Raw genomic sequence first — 26,893 nt, forward strand, 5'->3', positions numbered from 1 at the left:
CTGTGGTTTAGACTACAATATCACAAAGTAAATACAAATCAAAACAACTGACAAAAAAGCTTGAAATATCTTTAAAGTAAATGTATTCATAAACAATACATTTGCTTGAAATATCTTTAAAGTAAATGTATTCGTAAACAATACATTTGTATTACTAAATTGCCCTTTGTTTTTGTTATTTTCTTCCATCCAGAATGTACAACTTGTCCATGCATCCTTACTACATGTCCGAGGAAGGTGAAGACAGCCCCTTTATCTGCTCGGGTCCCCGCGAGAACGGGATGCTGCGCTGCAAAAATGTGCCAGCCTATAGCAAAGGCGGCGAAGATTGCACATTGGCCCCGTCCTACCAAAGTTCAGCTCTGATTGGATCAGCCTCTGCAATGGGCGGGGACAGTAACAACGGATGCATTAACTGGAACCTGTACTATAATGTGTGCCGCCCCGGGGAGCACAACCCTCACAAGGGAGCTGTCAACTTTGACAATATCGGCTACGCCTGGATAGCCATATTCCAGGTAAGAGGGGATTATTAAGCTTTGTTAGCTGTAAAAGTTGAGTCGAGTCTGGTGTGGTAAAAAATGTGCTAAACCTGTTAGCAAAAAAACAAGATTCTAAGGATAGGAGTTACTTTTAAGAGACCAATTTTGTTTTTGTAACAGGCTTTTAAGTTATTTGTTCATCAGCAAAGGCAATGTAGCTTGGGTAACTGCTTTTAGCTAGCCTTAAGCTAATTAGCAGACTGATATTGCTTTTGCTAGTTAACTAATTCAAACATGTTTTTTCCTAATTGGAATGTTATTTATCTTCCCTTAATGTCATGTACTGTCATCTTACTGAGAAAACAGGAAGCTCACAATATCACTGACGATTACTGACTTTTTCAGTGAACCCCATTTGGTAACACTGGTGGAGATTGATGTGCAAAATAAGCTAACTCTTACTGACAGCATGCTATGCTACCCTCAATTTTAGCTGACCAAAATATGTCTGACTATGGGCTTATGGTTGCTTAAATAGAGGCCCCTTTTGAATTGAAGTATAGTGGGAGGAGAGATTAGCTTCTAAAAGCTAAAGCTAAATAGATTGGTTTAGCTAGCTGCTAACGCATACTACAGTATTCAGGAAAATGTTATAAATTGAAGGTTTTTGTGGCAAAAATGCATGTTTTCCTGCAAATATAAAGTCAGTCAATCAAAGACTACACAGAACAAACATTTTCTTTCAGTATTGTTGATATCTCATCCTGTAAGAAATTCCTCCTCAGAGGGCCCGCATCATGGCCCAAAAGCCATTTCCTCGCCATCACTGCTTGTGAAAATGTATTTTTCTCTTTCACTCTCGCTGATTTGAGCTCCCCCAGGAGCCGTGACAGGCTTTTTCCTATCTCAGTCCTTGTTCTAACACTGTCTGTGCTGTTGTGATATGAAGCCCAGCCGTTTTAATAGATCTGTCCAGGAGCCGCTAATAGATCTGTCTCTGCGTCTGAGAGACTTTGACTTGCACAACATGACTCAAAGAAAGTCTTACTTTCAAATGACGTCAAACAGCAAAAATACTGAAAACATGCACATACACAACACACATACACACTTTTAAGTTTGTGTGTGACATCTTAGCTCAAACTCAGGGGCTTTAGAGATTAAATTTTGCTGTTTTTTTCTTTTGTGGTGATTAAGCAAGCATCACTTTGAGTCTAAGATGAGATTTTCTTTTGCCGTGTATATGCAGTAATATTTGAGTGTGTAGCTAGTGTTTAAGTAAGAGTTAGATGTAAATGAGGATTGAAATACTTGTCCACATTAGTCATGGGTTTAGTCTCCAGGTATTGCTCTGTTTCTGCTGGCAGGAGGTGCTGCTATCAGGCACGCACAGGTGGTGTGTCATATGGTTCTTGTGTTCTCTGTGTTTTAAAATTTGTCAGGCTTTACGGTAACATTTGTCTGTCTTCCATTTTAATAAGGAAGATATTCCTGCTTCCTACTTTATAAACCAAAATGTAAACTCTTGATGAAGTTTATAATGGAGGTAGAGTGTGTTTAAATCTGTATTATGAGGCCTGTCAGCAAATCAGCTTATATAGCCTAGTGAGGTTGTTAGCCTAAATGAGGCAGAGCTCTTAGGTCTCAGCATTTCAACAGCATTGTTTGGCTGACTGAAGGTATGTTTGGTTTGGATGGTTATTTATGTACTCTGTCTGTTTCTTTTGAATAAATAGATGCACAATTCTCCATATTCACACTGCGGCCATTTGCCTCTGACGTTAGCCTTAAGTGGGAAGCTTGAATATTTTTATAATTTTTGAGTTGCTGTTCGTAAGTCGAAATTAATCGTTTTCATTTCAGCGCTTACCTATTGGATAACAACTGATAAGTGATAGTAAAAATCAGGAGGGAAGCTGAGCAATATTTGAAGGTAAAACAACATATTTGAGTACCTATTAGCTACCTTTAAACAACAGCTAATGTTAGCTTGAACCACTTCCTAGCATTAACCGTTAGCTATCTTTGTCTTACTTATCATGTGGTGTCACACTATCATTTGGTGATGCTAGCATTCAGCCACTCCCTAGCTAACAGTAATATTTGCTAGAATGGGGCTGTATGCTAACAATAGCTGTTGTCTCAGAGTAGCTAATGAATTATTTCTTCTCAGTTTTTTTCTTAGTCTTTTCAGTTTTTGATCAATCCCGAAACTGTTAAATGATGGTGGTTTGTCGGATCCATACATTTATACGTCTTTCAACTTGGAAGACAGCTTGGAAGAAGTTTGACATCATGACAGCATTTTAGCTTCCCACCCTGAGCGAGACATTAGGGCAAAATGGCCACCGTGTGAATATGGTCAATGATTACATTTTAAAGGCTTAGAAATGAGAATCCTCTCCTCTTGTGTTAATCTGGTGCAAGGAGGGCATTCCAGCAGAGAGCGGATTAGTCGCCTCTCTGTCTGTGGGTTTGTGTGTGTGTGTGAGTGTGACATGAATTTTTTCGTGCATGTTTATGGTAGAATATACTCATGCACATTTCTGTTGGCCCAATCTGTGTTTAGACATTTGTTTCGTGTATGTTTACCCGTGCCATTGTTGCCAGTGCGCTGGCACTTTAAGCTGTAATGTGTTATGCTAGCTGAGGTGTAAATGTTGAGGTGTGAGTGGATTATCGTTTTGGCTGAGCTGAGCCTCCGCTTTCAGGTCTCAGCATATCAACTGCTCATTAGCACAGTGGCTACATGAAAGAGCTGCGTCAGTCCCCTGGCACGCACAAACACACACACAAACACATGTATAAGAAGTTGGAGGGACACCACCACGGGCTGAGGATCAGCCATTAAAATTGAAAATGTTCTGCATCTGACTGCGGTGTACCTTGAGTGTTTGCGTGCCTCTGGGTGCACAGTTTTTAGTGTGTTTGCTTGGATGTGTTTGTCATTTATTTTTAAAGGAATTGTGATGGGAAACTCTGAATTTAATCATATTACAATGTCTCCCTCTCTGTGTTTCTGTGTGCTTCTGTCTCTGCCGCCAGGTCATCACACTGGAAGGATGGGTGGATATCATGTACTATGTCATGGATGCTCACTCCTTCTACAATTTTATATATTTTATACTGCTCATTATTGTAAGTATCTTATTTATTTTCATGTTAGCTGCCAAACTGTTCTAATATTTGAATGTGATGCTAGAACACAAAAAGCTAGCTCCAAAATTGACTTCAAAATTGGGTCCAAAATATCTGGCACAGATCTACCTGGGTCTCATTTGAAACTGTCCAAAGCAAAAACCATTCCAGCATCTAATTAGCACCAACCCAACAAAGCTCATTTTTAAAAATATTGACTTTCCACAGTACAACGGATATTAAGCTAAGTTAAATAAAAAAAAAAAAAGAGACTATGAGAAAAAATTCGTAATTTTACAAGAATAAAGTTGTGACTTTATGCAGAAGAGCAGCTAGCCACCCTGAGTCTTGATACTTATGACAAAGTGGTGCTGATGTGCCAAAAATTTAAGTATGGTTTGTGAAAGTCATACTAAAGTATTGTCATGTAAAGCTGTGTAATGTTCTCGTGCATTACTACGTAGATCTCGCATGTTATCGCGAGGTACATGTGTGCCATCCATGCTACCGCGTGTGTTGAATTAATATAGCTCTGGCTAAAGTTGTATAAAGCCTCCTGTGCAATCACAAACTTAACTTCACAAGATGTTCACTGTGAAGTTACTTAAGTGTTCCTCATTTTAAAGCAGGCGGCTGGCTGCTCTTCTGATATTTCCTGTCATAATTGAATCAAATTGATAAAATAATGAATACAATTATGACTTTATTCTCATAAAATTATGACTTTATACTCGTTATATCATTACTTTTTAATCTTACGACTTTTTTCTCGTATTATTACGACTTTATTCTCGTTATATCATGACTTCATTCTCTTACGACTTTTTTCTCATATTATTTTTTTGACGTAATATTACGACTTTCCTCTCTTACAACTTTTTTCTCGTAAAATTACGTATTTTTTCTCATAATATTATGACTTTCTTCTCTTATGACCTTTTTTTGTATTATAATGACTTTATTCTCGTAATATTGTGATTATCGTAATATTGCGATTATCGTAATATTACGATTATTGTTATATCATATCCCACTTCCCCCAGGGGATTAATTAAGTATTTCTGATTCAGATTCTGATATTACAACTTTCTTCTCTTATGACTTTATTTTCAGAATATTACGACTTTTATTCTCTTACAACATTTTTCTCGTAAAGTTACAACTTTATTCTGTATTTTCTTTTTGTTTAATTTGGCCCTAATACTGCATCATACTATAGTTTTTAAAATAGCAAATTTTTGGCAGAAATAGCTGTAAATTCTGTAGAGTCTAGTTTGCACATGAATTAAAGTTGGACTGACTCAGAGTGTGTAGCTAAGCATGCCATTAGATTTGAATAAACTCCTCCATTGTGTAACATAACACATCATTTTACAGACTCTGATTTGAAAAATTGAAAGACAGATACATTTAGAAAGAATTTAGCTACAGAATGTCGTAACATTATCTGGAATACACACATCCTTAACCCTGCTCCTCTTCATACAGCTCTACAGATTGTTAAACATGCTGAACCTGATAGATATTACTGTGTGCTTGTATTTCAGTCCTGCTTTGGAAAACCCAGAATAACCTTTCTAACGTGAACCACTAAACTCTGCTCAGAGCGACTCTCCTCTGTGCATGCTCGCAGACTTCATATCTTGTATAATTCCACTCTTATCATGCTGTTGTGTGGGGTTTTTTAAGGATCCTAGCTTTGGCTTTATCCTAAAAGGCAGTATGAGCTCCCTCGCCTGCCTGTCGTTTGATGTAAAAATGCTTATTATGCATGCAGGGAGAGGGAGATGGGAGATGGGAGTGGATGAGCGGCTACAAGAAAAATAATTTTGTAGAGAGAGTGGATGAGACAGAAATTAAGAAGAATATCAGAGAAGAGCTTTAAAAAGATGGAGAAAGTGCTCATCTGATTTCCTATCGCCCTTTCAGCTGATGTAATAGCATGTTAAATAGACACTTCATTATAGATATTTCGGATTTTGTGTCAAGGCCACCTCATCAGAGCAAGATTTATGTTTCAGAACAAAATCAGTGCCAAGATCTGAGCAAAAAATGCTGCATTTTTTTTATAAAATATTAGCCTTAATATGGCTTAAACTGTGGTTTATTACGCTTTTAACACCTTGGGGAGGGAAGTCAAACTTCCTTAAATAGAATACTGATGAGAAACTAGACTCTTAATGTCAACAACAGGGCACAAGTCAACACAGCTACTCCTATATCATTATATATTTTGTTTTCTCCCCAACCAGGTGGGCTCTTTCTTCATGATCAACTTGTGCCTCGTGGTCATCGCCACCCAGTTCTCCGAGACGAAGCAAAGGGAGAACGCCCTGATGAGGGAGCAGCGTGCTCGCTACATGTCCAACGACTCCACGCTCGCCAGCTACAGCGAGCCGGGCTCGTGCTACGAGGAGATGCTACGCTACATCAGTCACCTTTATCGCAAGTTCACGCGCAGGCTGCAGAGGATATACTCCGGGTGGCACAGGTCAGATGTGGGCTGTGTTGTCATTGTCAAAGAAGGTGCAGTTAAAATTAGATGACATGGGATTTAGCCAATGTTTCAACATAAAGGATCAGACATAGAATTTGTAATCACACTTTTTTCTCCAGGTTAAATTAATCATGGTTTCCAGCACTTCTTAATCTTTGCTGCTGCTTCTGTGTCTACTTGCATCGCTTCATGAGTCACTAGCGGCAACTAAAATGGGTTTTGTTATTAGCATTTAATAAATGTGTCAGTGTGCCAAATCTCCAGAGATACAAACGCATGAAGAATAAATTTTACAACTTTATAAAAACCTCTTTCCATGCTAAGTTGTTTATAATAAATGTCTCCTCTCCTTCAACCAGTAAAAGGCGTAAAAAGGTGAATCCAAACGGCAGCGGTGGAGGGAGTAACGGCGGGGGGAACGGACACGGGCACGGCTCCAGCAGGGGCTGCGGGGGCTCCGGCCCGGGTAGCGCTTTGTGGCTGAGGCCGATCCATAACCTCCTGCAGCACCATCAGCACCAGCACTGCCGCCTCAGCAACGGGGGGCAGCACAGCATCACCGTGGAAACCGCAGAGCACACGGAGGGAGGAGAGGAGGAGCTGGAGATGAAGTCGCTTCCTGTGCGGAGAGGAAGCACTAATGGAAATAGCAGTGGCGACGGCGGTGGCTGCGGCGGCGGCAACCCGTCGGTTGTCACACGTGGTATGGGGACGTTGCTCGGGCGACTGAACGGGGGGATGAACTATCCGACCATTCTGCCGTCGTTCGTGTGCAGCTACAGCAGCAAGACGCCGCCGCCCCACTCTCAGCAGTGCGGGTCGTGTCCGGAGCAGCACCCGTTAAACCACCCGACGTCTGAACACACGGAGACGCTGAACAAGCTCTACCAGCTCATGGGACAGCACAGTAAGAGGACACACACACTGCAGGCACATACGCACTGAGGACTGAGAAGCTGTTACATCACCTTTGGGTTCTGACGGGACCTTGTTTGAGTTTACTTGTAGACAACCTCTTTTTCGTCTAGCCAGAAATCCCAGCTGATGCTACAGAGTTGAGCCCGAGCCAGCTTTAAAAAGCAAAATCACCTTAACTGACTGACAGCCTGAGTCACATTAGAACTTAAAAAAAAGCCCTCAAACATACCCACTTCTTAACAGTTTAATAATCCTGTTAAGCGTCTTAGTGGAACAATCATTTTTAAACTTTTATTTTTTGACATTTTTTCCTGATTTTTAATGAATCTTACAGACTTTTAATTCCTTGACACTCTCATCACACTCACTTTCACCTCCTGTTTTCTTCTACACTTCCTTATGCCTCTGCCCTCATCCCAAGTTTGACTTGAGGTAGCCTCCTGGCTAAATGTGTGTGTGTTTGTTTGTGTGTTTGTCTAAAGCAGCACTTAGAAAGAGTCCTGACAGGAAATCCATGTCTCAAGTGTTGCAGTCATCAGTGCAGAGAGGTGGATAAAGGGGAGGATTGAGGGGATCAACACGGTGTGTGGGGGATAGCAACAGAAGGAAAGAGCAGGCAGTGTAAAGTAAAACCGCAAACACAAGTACACAGTTGAATACTGAATATGGTGAAAGATCAGTGAAGAAAAAGATGGAGTTAAGAAGGGAGCCATGAAGTGTAAAAGATTTCGACCCAGATGGAAAGGCTTGAGGAGGCAGAAAAGAGAAAAAAAAGGAGGGTTAGCTAAGGCTAAAAGAGAAAAGCACAGAGCATAGAGACAGAGGTAGAAAACAACATGAGGGCCAGTGTCCACTAACAGCACCTATTATCTATACAAAACCAATGCAGTTCAGCGTTTCAGCGCTCATCATCCCAAGTGCAAAAAACACTCTCTGTATCAGTTGGTCGCTGCACTCACAGAGCTCTTAGGTGAAAATAGTTCAACTTTTGGAACACCGCCAGGCGCATCACTGATACCTCTCCCTCACCTACAAATCAAAATCCGGAAGAGGAGGGAAAAGGCAGTGCTGAAAGAGAAAAAGGTTTAAAAGCACCGCTGCTGTGTTCAACACTCAATACATTTCTGATCTTCTCACTGTTTCCTTTGGAGAGTTAATGTGGCGCTTCACCTCTACTACTACTACTACTCTACTCCATTGGCTTAATCATCAGTGGTTTAATTCACCATATCCACATGGCAGCCATTTTCCTCTGACATCAGTCTCAGGATGGGAAGCTTGTATATCTTTATCTTTTCACTGCTTCCCAATTAATAATCAACTGAAAAGACAATTGAAACCATATTTCAAAGTAAAACAACACATTTGAAAACCCATTAGCTACAGTTAGACACCAGCTTATGTTAGCATCCAACCACTTCCTAGCCTACATCACGTTAGCTAGAACTAGGCATTTGTGTAACAGTACCATATGATAATATTAGCTTTCAGCCACTACCTAGCTAACATTATCAGCAACTTATTTTAAAAAACAAATGCTAACGTTAGCTTTATATTAGCCTTTATTGCATCGTGTAAAACTACGAAATGGTAATATTAGTTATCTGCCACTACCTGGCTAACATTACCAGGAACTACCAAATACAAAATTAATGCTAACGTTAGCTTTATATACGCCTTCATTGTATCGTGTAAAACTACCAAATACTTATATTAGCTTTCAGCCACTTCCTAGCTAACATTACCAGAAACTCCCAAATAAGAAACGAATGCTAATGTTAGCTTTATATGCCTTTATTGTAACATCTAAAACTACGAAATGGTAATATTAGTTATCAGCCACTACCTAGCTAACATTACCGAGAACTGCCAAATAAAAAAGAATGCTAATGATAGCTTTATATACGCCTTTATTATATTGTGTAAAACTACCAAATAGTTATATTAAATTTCAGCCACTTCCTAGCTAACAGTAATACACTGTAAACTAGCAAGTGGCTGGATGCAAACGTTAGTTGTTGTCTGATGTTGTTTAACTTTTAAGATTTGACCAATTTCCCTCTGGATTATACACTTTTAATTGTCTTTGCAGCTGCTGATCAATCTATGAGATACCCTGTAATTATACAACTTATAACCTGGAACACAGATGTATGAATGTAATGCACTAAGAGCTTAAATGCTACTTTTATGCGTTCCTTTATACTGCACAAACACCAATGTCCTTTGGAATATGTTAAAAGTCTGGGGCTCTTTCAGTATGAATCTAATCCGATCCATCCTAATGTAGTATGAGGTAATGTGGCGTTGGGATGAATATAAACAAGCTTTATACCAGACCAATATTTCGCCCCTTAAAGGAATCTGTGAGAATTCAAACTACCTGTCAAGTAGCTGGAGTCAAAACACTTAAATAAATAGACAAGGAAATTTATATGAGGCATAAATATATTAGAGATTAGAAACGATGATGAAATATGATGCCAACTCTCACAACCCTTTTTTTGTTATAGCTCCAGGTATTAGGTAGGGTCGTAAACAACACAGTGTGCTGCTGAAGCTGCTGTGTTAGAGCTGATGCTGTTTGAAGTCATGTTTGCTTGTGTTAGTGTTCAGCGGTGCTTTGCAGCTCCTCCACACTGATTTAAATAGGATGTCGCCCTTATTTTTCACTTTTATAGGTTCAGGTTGTTTTGAGCTGAAATCTCTCTGAATGTTGTCGTCTGAATGTCTGGCATGCATGTTTAAAATGAGAGAACAAAGAAAGTCAGTAAATTACCGTGCAAATAATGAAAAGCTGATGAAGAATTGACTTCTATCATTTCTGTCCGACACAGCAAAGATACAAAGACAACAGCAGCAGACAAGGTCAGCTAGGCTGTGCAATGTCTCACTGTCTCCACTCATCTCCCTCCATCAGGACGCCAGAGGCTGCTGTACCAGCTGGCAGGCGTGGTGCCCAGCCCTCTGCTCCTGGAGCTGCTAAGCTGCCCTCTGTGTGCTCGCAGCCTGGAGACTTTGGAGCTGGAACTGGGAGACCTGGAGGGAGGCAGGGGAGAGGCTGACGGACTGCACGACTTCCCTCAGGTCAGAGCGTGCGAGGGTGCTCTTATGGTGATAAGGATGAAGGTTGTGGAAGGGGTGATCAAATAAATGTCAAAAGGGTACTATCTCAGTACAAGAGCCTTATAAGTGATACAAACTGCTATTGTTGCTTTTCGTCTTTAGGGTGGGGATCTGAGAGGCGGGCGAGGTCGTAGCAGACGGCGGGGGGTTGTGGAGTACAAAAATGGAGTCGTTCGGGCCTGGGTTGGATTCAGGGACAAACTAAAGAGGATCGTGGAGAGTAAATACTTCAACCGAGGGATCATGATCGCCATCCTCGTCAATACTCTCAGCATGGGGATCGAGTACCACGAGCAGGTAAGAAGAATCAGATACAGGAAGATGAAAGCCCTGAGCAGCTTACATGAATGGTTGCTTAACTAGAAGGGCTGTGATTGACCTCCATTAGGAAACAAGTGGTTTGATGAGCAGGGGTGTGTTCAGACTTTTTGAACTGGGGTGGCCCAGCCCAAGCACTGACTGGGGGGGGCATGACGTATGCATGTGAACAAACAACTGTCTGTCTCCACTTATCGTATCTGCTTCAACTAACATTAAGGTGTGACAGAAGATGTTACATTGGAGTGTATAAGATTTGTGATTTATAAAATAACACAACAGACAGTCCCTCCAGGATTTCGTGGGCTCTTTCTGATTTCAGGGCAGGTTTTTAAAAAAAGTTACAATGCAAGTTGCAATGTTTTTTCAGGCTTTTTTTTTTTTTACGTGTAACACATGACACATCCACTGTGAGCTCCAATAAAGCCATCACTTCCGGTCAATTTCCGTGTCAAGATGCCAAATAAAATGTGTAAAAACTGAATGAAATTACCACGGAATAGAAATGTCGCACAAAACGTGCCTATTTAAATGCTATCCATCTGCCCAAAGAAGAATCTGCACATTATTTATTCCATTTAAGCTGTTCTACTTGTTATTTCGGGTGCTACGCTTGTATAAAACAACTGAAAAGAGACGGTGATTGCTATCTTACTGTACAAACACTTTGAGTAACAAAGTCTCCGGTTCGTGGAAAGTGAAAGGCACCAGGAGATGGCTAAGTGTACGGCTTAGAGTTTATTTATAGACACTGTAGTTTGAGGCCGGATCAGGCAGCTCACGAAAGAGAGACGATCGCTCTCGTTAGAACGGATCATCTGTCCGCTTCACAGCATATAAAAAGTAAGTCTCTAGCATGCAGTGTTCTGGAGATATTAGGCACAGTAAACAATACTTTCCGATGTTTACGCAACATTGCAGACCTATCAAGATAAATATTTGGGGATGTGCACATCGACACTGGTGGGGGGAAATAGGTTGATTGGTCAAAATTGCAAGGTCACGAAAAAGTTGCGGGCATGGGCTGAATTTTGCGTGAATTTTCTGAATCATAACTTGGTGTCCAAAAGTCACAGTAAAAAGTATCACCAAAAAAATGTGCAACATCGAAATGACACAAAAGCACCTGCAGTTGGTTTGAACCCAAAGTCCTACCTCTAACCGGCCAGGTAGCGAACCATAGTTTAGGATTATTGGGTGGCACCAGATTTCAGGGGGGCCCGTGCCACCCCAGGCCACCACCTGGACACACCCCTGTCAAAGAGAACACTTGGCATTTACTGTATATATGAAAATGACATTTGGCTGTCTGATGGGGAGGATAGGGGTTAGGAAAGGAAAGACGGAAGAGAGGGGGAGGAATAGAGGTTCATTGCCCACGCTCTTTCTCACACACTGATTTAGGAAGCACTGTCACACACACTACAGGATTATGTTTCTATTTTACCCTGTGTGTCCAACATCAGAGAAGCAGCCCCCTGATGATTCAGCTCTCCCTTCCTTCGCTCCACTGTCACACACTCTGAATGTGAAATCCGTGTGGTTGCACAGACACATTCATTTACAGAGTTTTTGCACCAAAGAAAAAGATTTTTATATATGCGCACACATGCACACAACCTTTTCATTGGCCACCAGAACAGCAAATGGATAAAAACCCAGAGAGAAGATTCTTGTGCATGCACACGGGCCCTTCCCTTCTCTCCCTGCTCCATCTCTAATTCACTCTCCCGGGGATGTGTGTAAGTGTGTGTGTGTGTGAGCGTGTTTCTATCTTTGTGGTATAAACATAAGGAGCGACTGGGAGAGTCATGGCCTTATTGGGCCAATAACACACACACAAACACACACACACACACACAGACTGAAGTGTTATGTAAGAGTTCCTCCTCTAGTTAGAACTCATCTCCTCGCTTATGTGACACCTAGCCAAACTTTATGAGATGACAAGAGTATGTGTGTGTGTGTGTGAGGGGGTGTGTGACTGAAGAGGGGTATTGTAGACAGCCTGTTTGTGTAGAAAGTGGGAGGAAGAGACAAAGAGATGATTGAAGCTTGTTTCGGCCGTGTTTAGACTGAGATTGGAAATAGATTGTTATTATTGGAATCTGCCGATGAAGTGAAATTTCTGATGCCCACCCAAAGCTTCAGGGACTCTTCTCAACACTTGACAGAAAGATGAAGTATTTCCAAACATATTTGTGTTACATAAGCAGAAACATTCTATGTGAAAATAATTTACTCGCACCGCTCGCAGAGACCGGAGAAGCAGACGCTTAGCTCCGCCTACCCTCTCTGACAGACCAACCACTGCTGGGAGATGGAAAACGCGTCACTAACTGGGCGCTGCTTGTGATTTTTACCGCTACAGACACCCAGTCCGTAATACTGCAAATGCAAAGGCTTTCATCAGCATGGTGTTACCTCATTCGGCGATAGATAGTGACATTTAATGACATGAAAATCTTCAAGATTATTACTTTAAAGGCAAAGTTATATGCAGAGTGATATTCAGATACCCAAACATACTAAGGGTCTAATGCACTAAAGGATTGCGTGGCTCTTGCACCCGTTAACCTGTACAAATGAGACAAAAAGACTAAAAGACTAAAAGACCGGTGCTAATTCACAAACAGCAGCGCTCACAGCCAGTGGCGGCTGGTGAATAATATTCCAGGTGGGGCTGTGCTGTGCCATACCCATCAGTTTTAAAAAGTAAACACGGGAAGCAAAATAGTGCATTTACATGGCTACATCCAGCTAGCCAAGCCATTCTGGTGTACCAGTTGCGAGGAAATCCTCTGGTGTAGGTTTTACCTTTTTCACTCGCTTGTTGGTTGATTTTAATATCTGGCTGATCCGGATCAGCCAGATATTTCTTTAATCCGTAGAAGTTTCTTTAATCCGTAATTTTTCACTTAAACTTCTCCTCTTGAACGGATTTTGAAGAAGAGAGCGTACAGAGTTGTTTGCGGTGTCAGCGTCCATCATTGTCATTTCCATCACTCATAGACTGATCAGACTTCAACCACCGTCTCTGCTTTAGGGGCGCTGGAAAAAGCACCCCTAAAGCAGAGACGAGTAGTCTAACGCTTGTTTCCCACATTTCCAATGAACATTAATTATTGTATATATTTTTTTGTATATATACATACATATATATTACATATTTAAATAAGTAATTTTGTTAATATTAGTTTTTTTAAATAAAATAAGTAAAAATAAAAACACACTCTTCACTAGGGAGGGCGGCGCCCTAGCGCCCTGTTTTTGTGATCAAAAAATGTAGGCCTCTGTGTGTTATATGCAATCTGTTCATAATATTTTGTCATTATTATTGTAATCAGGATATCAGTCAGTCTAAGGCTCAACCCCGGCACACTTCCACGTGTGGAGACGGTCTGCGCTGTTACGCATGACGAGGATTATTCTACAGACGAGCTGCTGTTGCGCGCTCGTTTAAAAAAATGAAACTGCCTTAAACTAGTGAAACTAGCAAACAGCTGTCGAGTCTGGACTTTATAATAAACAGTTAAAAGAGCTGCCCTCTCCTCTCCCTGCTCATCATCCATCTGTGGATGGAGTGGAGCTCCGTCAGCGTGGAGCTCAGTTAATGCATGTGAGCGCAGCAGAGAGTGGAGGTGCAGACACAATCAGACGCAAAACAAGAGCAAAGTGCACCAACTATGTGGGCGTGTTGGCGCTTGAATATCATCAGTGCAATTTGCTTTGTGAATCGGACCTTGAGACGAAGCTGATGATGCGCAATTTATGGTGCAAGTCATTCTTAGTGAATTCCCCCCTAAACGTCCTCTTACAGGCACTGGCAGTGTCTTTAATTCTGATTGACTGTTAGCATAATGACGCATTGGGAAGCAACATCTAAAGCATGCTCATTTCGGAGGATGGTTGATTAAATAAAACATATGGACGTTTGGTTAAGAGCCTCTTATTATTCTGAAAGTCCTCTGTTACTCATGATGAGGGCGATCTACAACTGCTGCTGTAAACGAACGTGCTCTGAGGGATGAAGCTGACAACTCAAGGGCACCGTGATGGGATTTATTAATAGAGGGAAGAGTGAGACACACATTTTTGTCTCACTGGCCGCAGTAGTTGAATAGAACAGGCTTTTCTGTCTCTTAAAGAGGGGGCATTATGCTGTATAATGTTACAATGTTGGAGGTCCAGACTCACCCAGACTGGGTGAAGTTTCAAATCTGTAGGTAAAAGTAAGTTGGAGTAATCCCCAGGCTTCACACAGTTTTTTCTAAACACTGACCAATCAGAAGAAAGCAGGCTCGTAGGGGGCGGGGTTTCTTAAAGGGACAGAGCTGACTGAGTCATTTCAGGCCGAGGCTGTATGAGGGCCTGCACAGAGCACCAGTGGGAGAAAACTGATGAGTTTTTTAAACTGTAAATTATGCTAAGCTACTCCACAGCTATCACAGAGTGAAATATGAAGCTTTAAAAATTAGCATAATAACCCCCCTTTAAACTTTAGCAGCTTCCACTTTAGCTTTTGCTTCCGTCCACCTGACTAGTCGTCTTAAAGGGCCATGAGCCCGAACAGGAACCAGAACTCAGCGCGCAGTTTATTCTGTTTTACATCAAACATCCAAGCAAAGAAAATATTAGAATGAAGTTGTTATTATTGAGTGCAATGAAGCTTATTGAGCGTTTAGCAGCCCAAACATGACTTCTTGCATTGTTTTATATCATTCTCTCCTCTTAACACACTATGAAGCAAAAAATCTGCTGCGTATGTAGCACCGACTGGAAATAATTGCCTTGCAAACCTGCAGAACACTCTTTTTATTCCTCTGCTGAGAAGACAGTGAGCCATAAAGGTAATGAAAAAGCCACTTGTGCACTGTTAAACGATAATGTATGTGAGTCTAGCACTGTGACTGCTCGAGACTGAATATGGCCGAGAGGTTTTTGAACGCTTTACAGTTTTTATGAGCTGCCGCCACGTCTGCACACGGATCTCGGCTGCCTCTGCAGCTGTAGTTTTCCTCACCGCGCAGGACACCAAACGTCCCCTAACGTGCTTCTTCTTTAAACTTCATCAGTGCCCCAATTAACTCAACAGCTCATCTGCAGGAAACAGAGGCAAAAAGAAAGCTGTGCTATAATTTAGATTACACAACCCTGCACCACACTGTGGGTCTCCTCCACATGCAGCTTAGTGCGTACTGACATATTGATGTCATATTGATTAATCGATCATATTGATTTATTACTGGTGGCAGCTATTCCACTCATCATCTCGAATGAAAAGGTTGGTCAGGCGTCAGTAACCGTAAGACGTGACTGGAATAGATTGTTTAAAGCCCTTTCTGGCAAGTCACCATCACACGTCACCTCCTTATTAAACTGGTCCGTTAGCTATTATCCAATCTCGGAATCCCATTGGCTGGCAATCGCGGGTCCCGTACACTGAGGCTGCAGTCCTCGATGCGGCGGCTCCAGGGTCGACTCCCATCCTCGGGCCCCCTGCCGCGTGTCATCCCTGCTCTCTGCTCCAATAAAGGCATAAAAGACCCCCTCAAAAAAATAGAGAAAAATAAAAAGCTGAATCGTCGTCAGATGGCTGACGGGAGCCCCGATGGAAATAAGATGGGCCGCGTTCCGCCTGTTTCAAGGATTGTTTTTCTTGCATACACCAAAGCCTGCTGATACATGATAGGTCAATGCTGCTTGGACTACAAATGGACTACAAACGGAAGTCAGAACACTTCCCGTACTAAAATTCAGTCGCGTGTGTCATTATGTGACTCTTTCAAATAATTGGCAAACACTAAAATTTGGAAATCATCTTTTAGTTTTGTGCTGCGCAAACTTTAACACAAATTTAAATAAACATTATTGTCATGATAACAAACTCCTCCACTCGTGATTGCGGTTTTATTTTTAACCATGCTCTGATGTTTGTAATAATTCTGTTTAAATCTACTGTTATAGAAAATGAGGACGTGCGCGCAATGATTCCTCAAGATGTAAATATAGGTTGAATGAATAATTTGAATGACAGTGAAGTCAAGATTACATCAGCTTTAACTGATCGTTACTGATCGATCAGGACGTTGGCACTGAGACACAGACGCATTTTTTTCCTGCTTTTAATGAGGTCAGTGAAGCAGACGTCAGACAGGCTCTGTTCACAGTGTCCAAGAGGCTGTTTGTGTTTTGTCTTTATCAATCACTGCATTCAATTAAAACCTCTATCAATAAAACTAATCATACTGTTTGCTCACAAGGAATGTTCACATATCCTTGAAATGAAAATAATAATCAAAGACTGGATGCTAAACCAGTTCTTTTGCAGCAGCCGCTTAGCTCCGCCTACCCTCTCTGACAGACCAACCACTCCTGGCTGATTGAAAACGCGTCACTAACTGGGCGCCGCTTGTGATTTTTTCCACAGAAGTCACCACAGACACCCAGTCTGTAATGCTGCAAATGCAAAACCATAGGCTCAATCACCATTGTGTTACCTGATTCGGCGATAGATAGAGACTTAACAGACATTTATTCACATGAAAATCATTAAGATAGTTACTTTAAGCGGTGGAGGAAGTATTAAAGATTAAAACACTCCAACAGAAGTAAAATATCTGCACGGCAAAATTTTGACTCAAAGCATTCAAATAAAAAAAGTGTCCCTTTGTGTTTTATAAATATACAAACGGGAGGTTAGCATGTAAACTGGTCCTACTTTTAACTGCTGCAACAAATGCAGCGTGGGTTATCACATCAACTGGTCTCGCCTCAGGACCCACCACCACCTCCTTAGAGACAAAGTGCGACCCACATTTTTTAAGCAGTCAAATGTATTTAATTAAAATCTGTGCAGTTTGCATCAGAAGAACATATTCTCTCTACTTACTCGTGTGTTCATTTAATTGTCTAGTTTGGTTGACTTTCACCCAAATTAGATTTTTTGGTTACACTGATGATCATGTTTTATACCTTCTTTTCTTTGTCATGTGGTGTTTTCTCTCATTTCACAGTTTGTCAGTTTGCCTTTTCATTTCTTCCGTTTAGTCACTTCTGAAAAAAATCCTGATGAAGACTCTGCTGAGTCGAAGCGCGTTGACTTGACCTATCCATGTTACAATACAGGATTCGTATTCCACACCAGAGGATGCCTGTTGACTGCCTTTCTACACCTCGGATTTACTTACTGTCAGACAGCTGGACAGACATTTTTCTTTGTCTCTATATATTCCCTCAATTCATTCAATTAGCAGCATAGTGCAACATAATGGCAACTACTGTGGGGCTCAACAAGTTTCAAGAATGTAACTGTAACTGCAGCTGGGGTTACCCGATCAGTGGATACATGGAGTGTGACTGAACTACACTTCTTCAGCATGCACGTCATAGGAAACTCACATCCTTCAAAATAAAAGCGCAGCATCGACTTTTAGCCACAACTTTTATTTTTCAAGCACACATCCACGACCCGCTGAAAACAGCTCCGCGACCCACTTTTGGGCCCCTAACCCACCAGTTGAGAAGCACTGCTTTAGATCTTCTTGAAATAGATGTGAAAACCTCAAAAATCTGTCATCCCGTCTAGTCTGAAAGGTGGCTGTAAAAACTCTGCAGCTCACGTCCTCTCTGTTTTTGTCTGGGCCTTTTGGGACTTTTGGGACTGAGGTTAGATGAGGGGAGGAGTGACGTGTAGTATGGCGCCCTCTATCTGTCATCAGGCTCCTCAGCTGTACTTGAATATTTTTCATTAGGAATAATTAATGAAGGGATGTTTGCAACTTTTATATTTACTTGTATGATCCTCTTTTATATCCTGGTTTCCAGCTGGATCAAACATATTTACATGCTGAACCTGCTCTGTGTCATTTAACAGTAAACACAGGCCCACCGCTGGATGTTTCTGTAGGGGAGCAGTCCAGCCTCGAAGGCCTCGTCTCACATTAAACAATCACAGCTCCTTTCACTGTGGCTGCCGTGTGTGACGCGAGAAAACAAATGCAGCTCACAAGCTGAAATGCTAAACTGTGAGTGCTTGAATTCAGCCTCTAGCATCTATAAAATAAAGTCGAGCGTGCGGCCCCATAATGCGTCTGCCAGAGCGCAAAACTGCTGCGCTCTCCACAAACGACTCGGCTGCATTCTTTATGAGTTACATGGTGCCGGATCACTGACTGTACTGGGAGGTAAGTGGAGGGGATCTGCAGTGATGGATTGGCGCCGTTGTTCCTTTTTGATTGATTTGGCCTGACTGCGGCTCTGAGCTTGATTTATAATGTCTCGGCTCAGGGTACTAAGAGCAAAAAAAGGGGGGTTTTACGACCCCGGGGGTAACAGAGTGAAAATATTAACTCACTCCTTCTTTCTTTCTTCTTCTCTCCCTCCAGCCGGAGGAGTTAACGGACGTGTTGGAGATCAGCAACATCGTCTTCACCAGCATGTTCGTCCTGGAGATGGGCTTCATGCTGCTGGCCTTTGGCTTGTTCGGATACATCAGGAACCCGTACAACATATTCGACAGCATCATTGTTATAATAAGGTATCTTTATTTCACCAACTATAAAGCTCAGACTCCCAGGAGCCGCCCCCCCTGCTCTTATATCTTCTCCATCTTGTCACTCATTGAGTTTCCAGTGTCAGGTTGCAGCATTCATCTTCACAATCGCTAAGATTGACACGCTCATGATGGATCACGGTGGAGCAGCTCCGCCTGCTGCAGCAGCAGATTCTCGATCCTGTCGGGAGAGGAGATTTGCTCTGTGGCTGTCATTTAGTTTGATAGAGACCGTATTGGATCATGCCTGGTTATGCTGATTGTGCTGCTGAAGAGGAAGTATCTTCATAATTTCCCAGATTGACGAAAATTGAATTGCAAAACTGAAAATGGGTTTTAGATTTAAGCTTACACAGGGTGGATTTAGATTTTAAGTAAGTTTGCCACGGCCCTGGTGCCTGGTGGCCCCTGAAAACTTCAAGCATACCCCTCAGCCAGCCAACCCCTTCTTTGTATTTATCACAAAGGATCTTTCTCTCTCATTTTACACAACATATGCCTTCAACTACAACTGTTTCTTTTATTTACTTAACTGTTATTTAACCAGGAAAAAAAGCTCTTTTTCAAGAGTCTCCTGGCCAAGACGGGCGGCAGCACATTAACAAAGTTTCAGAAAAACAATGAGCAGCAATACATGCAAACATAACACAGAATATGTGACTTTAATACAATAAAAGACATTAAATAACAAGTGAAACCAGTCAAACTTTGTCTAAAACAACCACAATCATAAATATCTCAAACAGAACATGTGTCTGCCTCCAAGTTATTCAAGAGAAAGCATCCAATGCATCCTTTAGTTCCAGGTCTTTTTGTAATTTGTTCCAAGTAAAGGGAGCAGCAAACTTCAACACCTTTTTCCCCACTTCAGTTCAGACAGTAAGAAAAGGTCCTGGGACCGAAGACTGTAAGCTCCTGCACTCTTCTGACTGATGTAGCTTAGAAGGTACGAGGGAAGCACACCTACGTGTGGACAAAGCAGACCATCTGACACGTGCGTACAGCAAACAGTGATGAGTGAGCGCGTTGAAATTAGTGATGAACCTCAGTGCTCCGTGACACACAGTGTGCAGAGCATGTAAGCTTTGGGAAGAGGCATGCGTGTATGAAACATCACCATCGTCCAGCACAGACATAAAAGTCTTTAGGGCCACATGAAAAAAAAAAAAATGAGATTACGAGAATAAAATTGTAAATTTGTGAGAATAAAGTCGTAATAATTCAAGAAAAAAAATGTAATTCTGGGCTATTTTTTAGCCTAAATGTTATTATTAAGGGGAGCCCGCTTCCTCTGCTAAAATGAGGAACATGGAGCATCTTTTGAAGTTAAATTAGTAAATTATTGCAAAGGAGACTTAATTCAACTTTAACCGGAGCTACACACCATGTAGCATGGACGCATAGCATACATACATAGTTCTGAAATTCCTGTCAATATAGAATAGAATAGAATATCTTTATTTGTCATTGTTACAAGTACAACGAAATTAAAAGTGTCAACCAATCTGTACATCATAAATAAGACAATAAATCCAATACAAAACACTTAAAAAACACCAAGCATACACCCGTCACTCACAGTCGAGCATACATTCTGTCTTGTGTCATTGCACTGATCCCTTGTAAAACATATTGCACATCAAATGTGTTTTTCTGTGTTGAGTGTGGTGATGTCTGTTGGGAAAAAACTGTTCTTAAATCTGGTTGTCCTTGTTTTTAATGATCTGTATCAGAGTGTAGACAGAGTGTGTCCAGGGTGTGAATTGTCCTTAATAATGTTGTGCGCCTTTTTGAGGCAGCGGGAGTTGTGTAGTTCTTCCAGTGATATAACATGCAGGCTAAACATAGCCTAATATATGACTTTACTCTCATAATATTTCGACTTTTTTGTCGCAAAATTCCCGAGATTATTCTCGTAATCAGAGTTTTATTTTCTGTAATGTGGCCCTAAAGCTTCGTCATACTCAGCCCCCATTCAAACAGTTTTTTGTCTTTTATCTTCTTCCTCACAGGAGCTTAAAAAAAATCTTTGTCATTGTCTTTTTTTTTTTATTGTTCCTTTAAAGCTCCTCTCTTGCACAATTTAATTAAAAAAAAATATATATAGATAAAAGCTTAGATTTTTAGGTCGTAAAATCATTTTTGAACACAAATGTGTTTCCTTGTTGTTCCCAGCGTGTGGGAGATAATCGGTCAGTCAGACGGCGGGCTGTCGGTCCTGCGGACGTTTCGTCTGCTGCGGGTCCTGAAGCTGGTTCGCTTCCTGCCTGCCCTGAGGAGACAACTGGTGGTGCTGATGAAGACCATGGACAATGTGGCCACATTCTGCATGCTGCTGATGCTTTTCATCTTCACCTTCAGGTATGCAAATATGGTTTGCAAACACATGCACGCAAATCCCTTCCAATCTTGATATTATTACACCGAAATGTGTACATAAAATGATGACTGAATGTTCCTGTCCTCTGCAGTATTCTGGGGATGCATCTGTTTGGCTGTAAATTTAGTATTCAGACAGAAACAGGGGACACCATCCAAGATCGCAAGAACTTCGACACTCTGCTCTGGGCCATCGTCACTGTGTTCCAGGTCAGTTGTGTATTCACACGTACATTTTTAAAAGCAAACAGCTTAAAGAGAGCCAATCATAGGATTATGGTTTGTCACTTGGGGATGGCCAATCAGATTTCATGAGGGGCCCATGCCACCCCATGGATACGCCCCTGCTTCCACGGTTTGTGCTCATAAGTCAAATGCTGCGAAACAAGAAATTCTGCTTATGCACACCATCCTCCGAAACTGTTTTTAGTCTCTCTCTCCGTGCGTTGAGACACTGTTCAATCCGCTCCAGAAAGATTGTCCTCCTTTTTCTATACCTGATGCGTCAGCAGAAAGGTAGAACAGAGAAGAAGGCAGTTTAATGTCTCACTTTGTTGTGTGTCTGCGTGTGTGTGTGTGTGTGTGTGTGTGTATTCTTGCATACACACAGACAGCAGGCTGAATTGCCTTCCTACCACAGCGCTTTTTGAGTGGGCAGAGACGGAGTGAGCTTTCATGCTGCATCATGAACAGCGTCCTACTTTTAAACGCTTTCATCATTCACATTGATTTAAACACCAGCACGAACACACACACACACACACACACGCCCACATACACTTATAGTAATCCCATGTGCAGCTGAAGTATTGCGGCAGAATGGCAATAAAAGTAGCTCAATACTGGGTTTTATACAGCATATAGAACCCAATAGAGCTGTATAGCTAATATTGTGTATAATAAGGCTTGATTTATCGCCCTGCCTCTCTTTCTTTAACTTCTTTCCTTTAATCTCCAGACTTTTTTCCTTCCGTTTACAACATGTTTCATCCTGGTGGATCCTTTATCTCTTTTCTTGTTTCAAATAATACATCTCTAAACCTGAAATCTCCTCTGTCCATGTCTATTTTTGCCTCCATCCATCTCTTCCCCTCCACCGCTTCCTTATTTATGCCCAACTCTGTTTGTGTTTCGTTCAATCTGCAGATTCTTACCCAGGAGGACTGGAATGTGGTGTTGTATAACGGCATGGCCTCCACCTCTCCATGGGCCGCTCTTTACTTTGTCGCTCTCATGACATTTGGCAACTATGTTCTCTTCAATTTACTCGTGGCCATCTTGGTTGAGGGCTTCCAGGCTGAGGTAAGAACACTTTACATGAAGTATCTGTGTCTGCTGTCCAGTTTCAGACAGTCTGTTGCTTCCAGTGCTCCCTTTGCTTGCATCTGGTTGTCACTGCATATGTTGCATTCATTTTCTGAGCTGGTGTCATCACAGATTTGGAGAAGGCACACACTCAAGATATTTGTTGAATAACAGAACTCTGAAGAATTCATCATGAGTACGTTTGTTTCCTCTTTTTATGTATTCTCCAATAGGGGTGGGAATCACATAGTCACTCACGATACGCGATACGATACGCGATACGATACGCGATACAATCCATGATATGATCCGCGATACGAACCGCGATACGATCCATGCTATGATCTGCGATACGATCCGATATATGATTTGCGATACGATCCATGATATGATTTGCGATATGATCCGCGATACGATCCATGATATGATCTGCAATACGATCCATGATATGATCCGCGATATGATCCGCGATACGATCCGCGATACGATCCGTGATATGATCCGCGATATGATCCATGATATGATTTGCGATACGATCCGCGATACGATCCATGATATGATCTGCAATACGATCCATGCTATGATCTGCGATACGATCCGAGATATGATTTGCGATACGATCCATGATATGATTTGCGATACGATCCGCGATACGATCCATGATATGATCTGCAATACGATCCATGGTATGATCCGCGATACGAACCGAGATATGATCCGCGATACGATCCGCGATACGATCCATGCTATGATCTGCGATACGATCCGAGATATGATTTGCGATACGATCCATGATATGATCTGCGATATGATCCGCGATACAATCCATGATATGATCTGCAATACGATCCATGATATGATCCGCGATATGATGTGATACGATACCCGTTACGATACGCGTTACGAGACGCGTTACGATACACATTACGACATCAATAATATCACGATACAGCGATTCTGCGATAAGTGACATATTGCTAGACAATAATATGATACATCACGATATCTGATTAACTGAAGAACACAAAATGCCCTTAAAAGGTAAAGTGCAGGATTTATGTATTTATTCGCTGCAATCTGATGTCAGTTTCACTGAATTTGAGACAGAGATGAAACAGTGTACGTGGTTTTAGTCTGTAAATCTACAGAACAAATTAGGACTTTGAATTTGGATTAATGTCATAAGCGCCATCGTGAGGAATCATGAAGTAGTGACGCTGTGAGTCAAAATCAGAGTTTATGAAAAATATTTGGCACCAGCATATATAATAATTATATTGCACAAGTCAGGACGACGATATATTGCCGCATCAATATTTCTTCCCACCCCTATTCTCCATCCATTATCATCCCTCATCCCCAACTCCATTAATGCAGCATGAGGGCCATCTCTTGCTGCTCACTAACTCCCAACTGAGTCATCTGAATGCTCAATAACCAAACTGTCACATCAAGTGAGGCACAGCTTCTTCAGACTTTAGATTACAACCAGTCTGTAACACACCCACTGATTTCAAATCATCAATCCTTCCTCATTAAAACCCATTATTATGTGTGTCAAGGAGCACAGTGAGCCTTCAGCCACAAAAAATACCCTCTGAGCATTGAAATCAGCGCTGTTCTATGTCCTTGTGGCTTGATTAAATTATCACCTTCAGTCCGTATGAAATAGGGGAAAAAATGCTAATTATTTGCTTGGATGCGTGTGTGTTTTGTAGGGAGATGCTAATCGATCAGAGTCAGACGATGAGAAGAAATCAGACAACTTTGAGGAGGACGAGAAGGTGGAACAGCTCAGAGACACTGGTACGTTACATGACTGAAAAACATTCAATCAAATTCAATTTTATGCAGTTTTTCTTCCTGCTCTGATTGTATAATGACTAACTTATTACAGACTGTCACAAAATAACTGAATAAATAAATGTAGCTGACAATAATGTCTTTATTTCTCCTCCGCCACCTCGTCAACAGAGCTGAAAATGTACTCTCTGATGATGACAGCCAACGGCCATGTTGACCCGCGAGGCACGATGGCGCCTCCCATAATCATGCGCACAGCAGCCACACCCATGCCCACTCCTAAAGGATCTCTTGGACCTGAGTCTATTCTTGGAGATGAGCTCATGGGGGTGCCTCAGTACGGCGAGGTGGGACTAGGCTTCTCCGAGGCAGGACTCGGTCATGCAGAGTCCCGCCGTGGAAGCTCCACCTCCATTGACCCCTTAGCCTACGACCAGCATTCTCTGGTGAGTTATATCAAATACTTTATACTTTACCCTCCAAATGTTTATCAGTCCACAAAGCAGGTTGCTTTGAAAGAAAAGGTATACAATTCCATAGCTGCCATTTTCCACTTATGTCAAGCTCAGGCTGAAATGCTGTTATGATATTGTAATGCTGTGTTCAAGGTTTTAAAAATGTATAAGTATAAATGTAAGAAATCTGGAGGGACATCAAGCCATATTTCAGTTAGCACAACATATTTGGAAACTCTTACATTAGCATTAAACCGCTACTTCCTAGCTAACATAAATGTTTGATAGTAACGTGATAACATAGGAAAGGCGTAAATTCCTAGCTAACATAAGTTAGCTAGCTCATTTATTTGTTTTTTAACCTAAACAGGCTGCTCTTATTTCAACGTATCAAGCCACATCAAGCCGTATTTCAGTCTCACAACATATTTAAAATGTCATTAGGAAACTTTAGACAACAGCTAATATTAGCATTGAACTACTACCTCCGATCTAATTTTACAGTTTGATAGTGTAACGTGATAACATAGAAAAGGCGTAAATTCCTAGCTAACGGAAAAGTTAGCTAGCTTACAGTAATCTCAAAGAGGACTTGGTTGAATGCTATCAACAGCTGTTGTGACGTAGCACATTGAGCATGTCATTTATTTATTTTTTAACTTAAACAGGCTGCTCTTATTTCAATGAATGAAGCCATCTTTTAGTTGAGCAACATATTTAAAAACTAATTCACTAACTTTAGACAAAACCTAATATTAGCACTCAGCGACTACTTCCTAGCTTAGATTGCTGTTTAATAATGTAGCATGATAACATAGGATAAGTGTAAGTTCCTAGCTAACAGTATTTTTTTAATCTCAAACTAGTATATTTCTAACTATTGTACCGATTGACTTTGTTGCTTTAGGATGACAATAACATCTGGCAAAAGGGACTGCCGATGAAAACTAGCGGGTAACTCGGGTGCATTTACATTTTGTTCGAATGTTGATTAATGTACATCGTCCCTTTTCTTCAAATAAACTATTAAACCAAAAAAATTAAACAGTTAAGTAAGCAAGCTAGCAATAACGTTAAATAGGACTTAGTTGAATGCTATCAACAGCTATTGTGACTTAGCACAATTAGTATATCTAATTACATTAGAGTACAGTACATTTATTTCTTAACCTAAACCAACTGCTCTTATTTCAGTGTAAAACATTATATGTGATTACTCATTTGCTACTGACAACTAATTTAGCGTTCAACCAATTCCATTCTAACATTTCTATTAGCTAGCTAACATCTCTGTTAGCTAGGAATTGCCTTTCCTATTGTATCTCGCAGGACAATCAAATTGCAACATTAGTAAGGAAGCAGTTGAATGCTAACATCAGCTGCTAATGTAGCTAATCCAATCATTTGTTTTAACTTGAAATATACCCCGATGTCCCTCAGGATTTTTTACTATCCATTGTCTTGTTGCTTTATGATCAATCGAAAAACAGCGTAATGGTGATGACTTGTCAGATTCTCAACCTTGATATGATGTACAACATTGCGCAGCAGTTAAACATTATAACAGCCTCTTAGCTTCCCACCCTGAGAAGGAAAATGGCCACCGTGGGAATTTGGTGAATGGTCCCAAACGGACAACCACAAAGGCCCGGGAGAAGCCATGACTCATATGCCATGAGGGAACAGTAGCGTTTATCACAGGCTTTAAATGATTCCGTCGCCAGTCACCCGGAAATCAATCAACCTCACTGTAATAAAGAATGTTTTAATTTCCTGTACTCTCCTCAGAGGACTAAGAAGGAGGACATCTTGCATGGCCTTTCTTTACAGGAAGAATGTTTTACATGTTAATCATTGATACAGCATAATCATGAAACCCTAGTACTGTATGGCGGCAGCCTGTGTAGCGGAGAAGGAG

The 26,893-nt window shown here is 41.3% G+C and overlaps 1 protein-coding gene across 1 annotated transcript in view; it reads left to right on the plus strand.

Annotated features, from left to right (window-relative positions):
* The window catches only part of cacna1ha (calcium channel, voltage-dependent, T type, alpha 1H subunit a), a 131,179-nt gene that overhangs the window by 73,935 nt on the left and 30,351 nt on the right, over positions 1 to 26,893 (plus strand). The window contains exons 7-18 of the mRNA XM_069675908.1: positions 194 to 518; positions 3,528 to 3,620; positions 5,873 to 6,111; positions 6,477 to 7,024; positions 9,956 to 10,122; positions 10,264 to 10,458; positions 18,867 to 19,018; positions 21,209 to 21,394; positions 21,505 to 21,622; positions 22,559 to 22,714; positions 24,436 to 24,523; positions 24,692 to 24,966. Of these exons, the coding sequence (XP_069532009.1) occupies positions 194 to 518; positions 3,528 to 3,620; positions 5,873 to 6,111; positions 6,477 to 7,024; positions 9,956 to 10,122; positions 10,264 to 10,458; positions 18,867 to 19,018; positions 21,209 to 21,394; positions 21,505 to 21,622; positions 22,559 to 22,714; positions 24,436 to 24,523; positions 24,692 to 24,966 (2,542 nt within the window). The remainder of the gene's footprint in view (positions 1 to 193; positions 519 to 3,527; positions 3,621 to 5,872; positions 6,112 to 6,476; positions 7,025 to 9,955; positions 10,123 to 10,263; positions 10,459 to 18,866; positions 19,019 to 21,208; positions 21,395 to 21,504; positions 21,623 to 22,558; positions 22,715 to 24,435; positions 24,524 to 24,691; positions 24,967 to 26,893) is intronic.

Source organism: Semicossyphus pulcher, unplaced genomic scaffold, assembly GCF_022749685.1.
Source record: "Semicossyphus pulcher isolate SPU_LCO1_2020_fin unplaced genomic scaffold, fSemPul1.0.p SCAF_25, whole genome shotgun sequence".
NCBI lineage: Eukaryota > Metazoa > Chordata > Actinopteri > Labriformes > Labridae > Semicossyphus > Semicossyphus pulcher.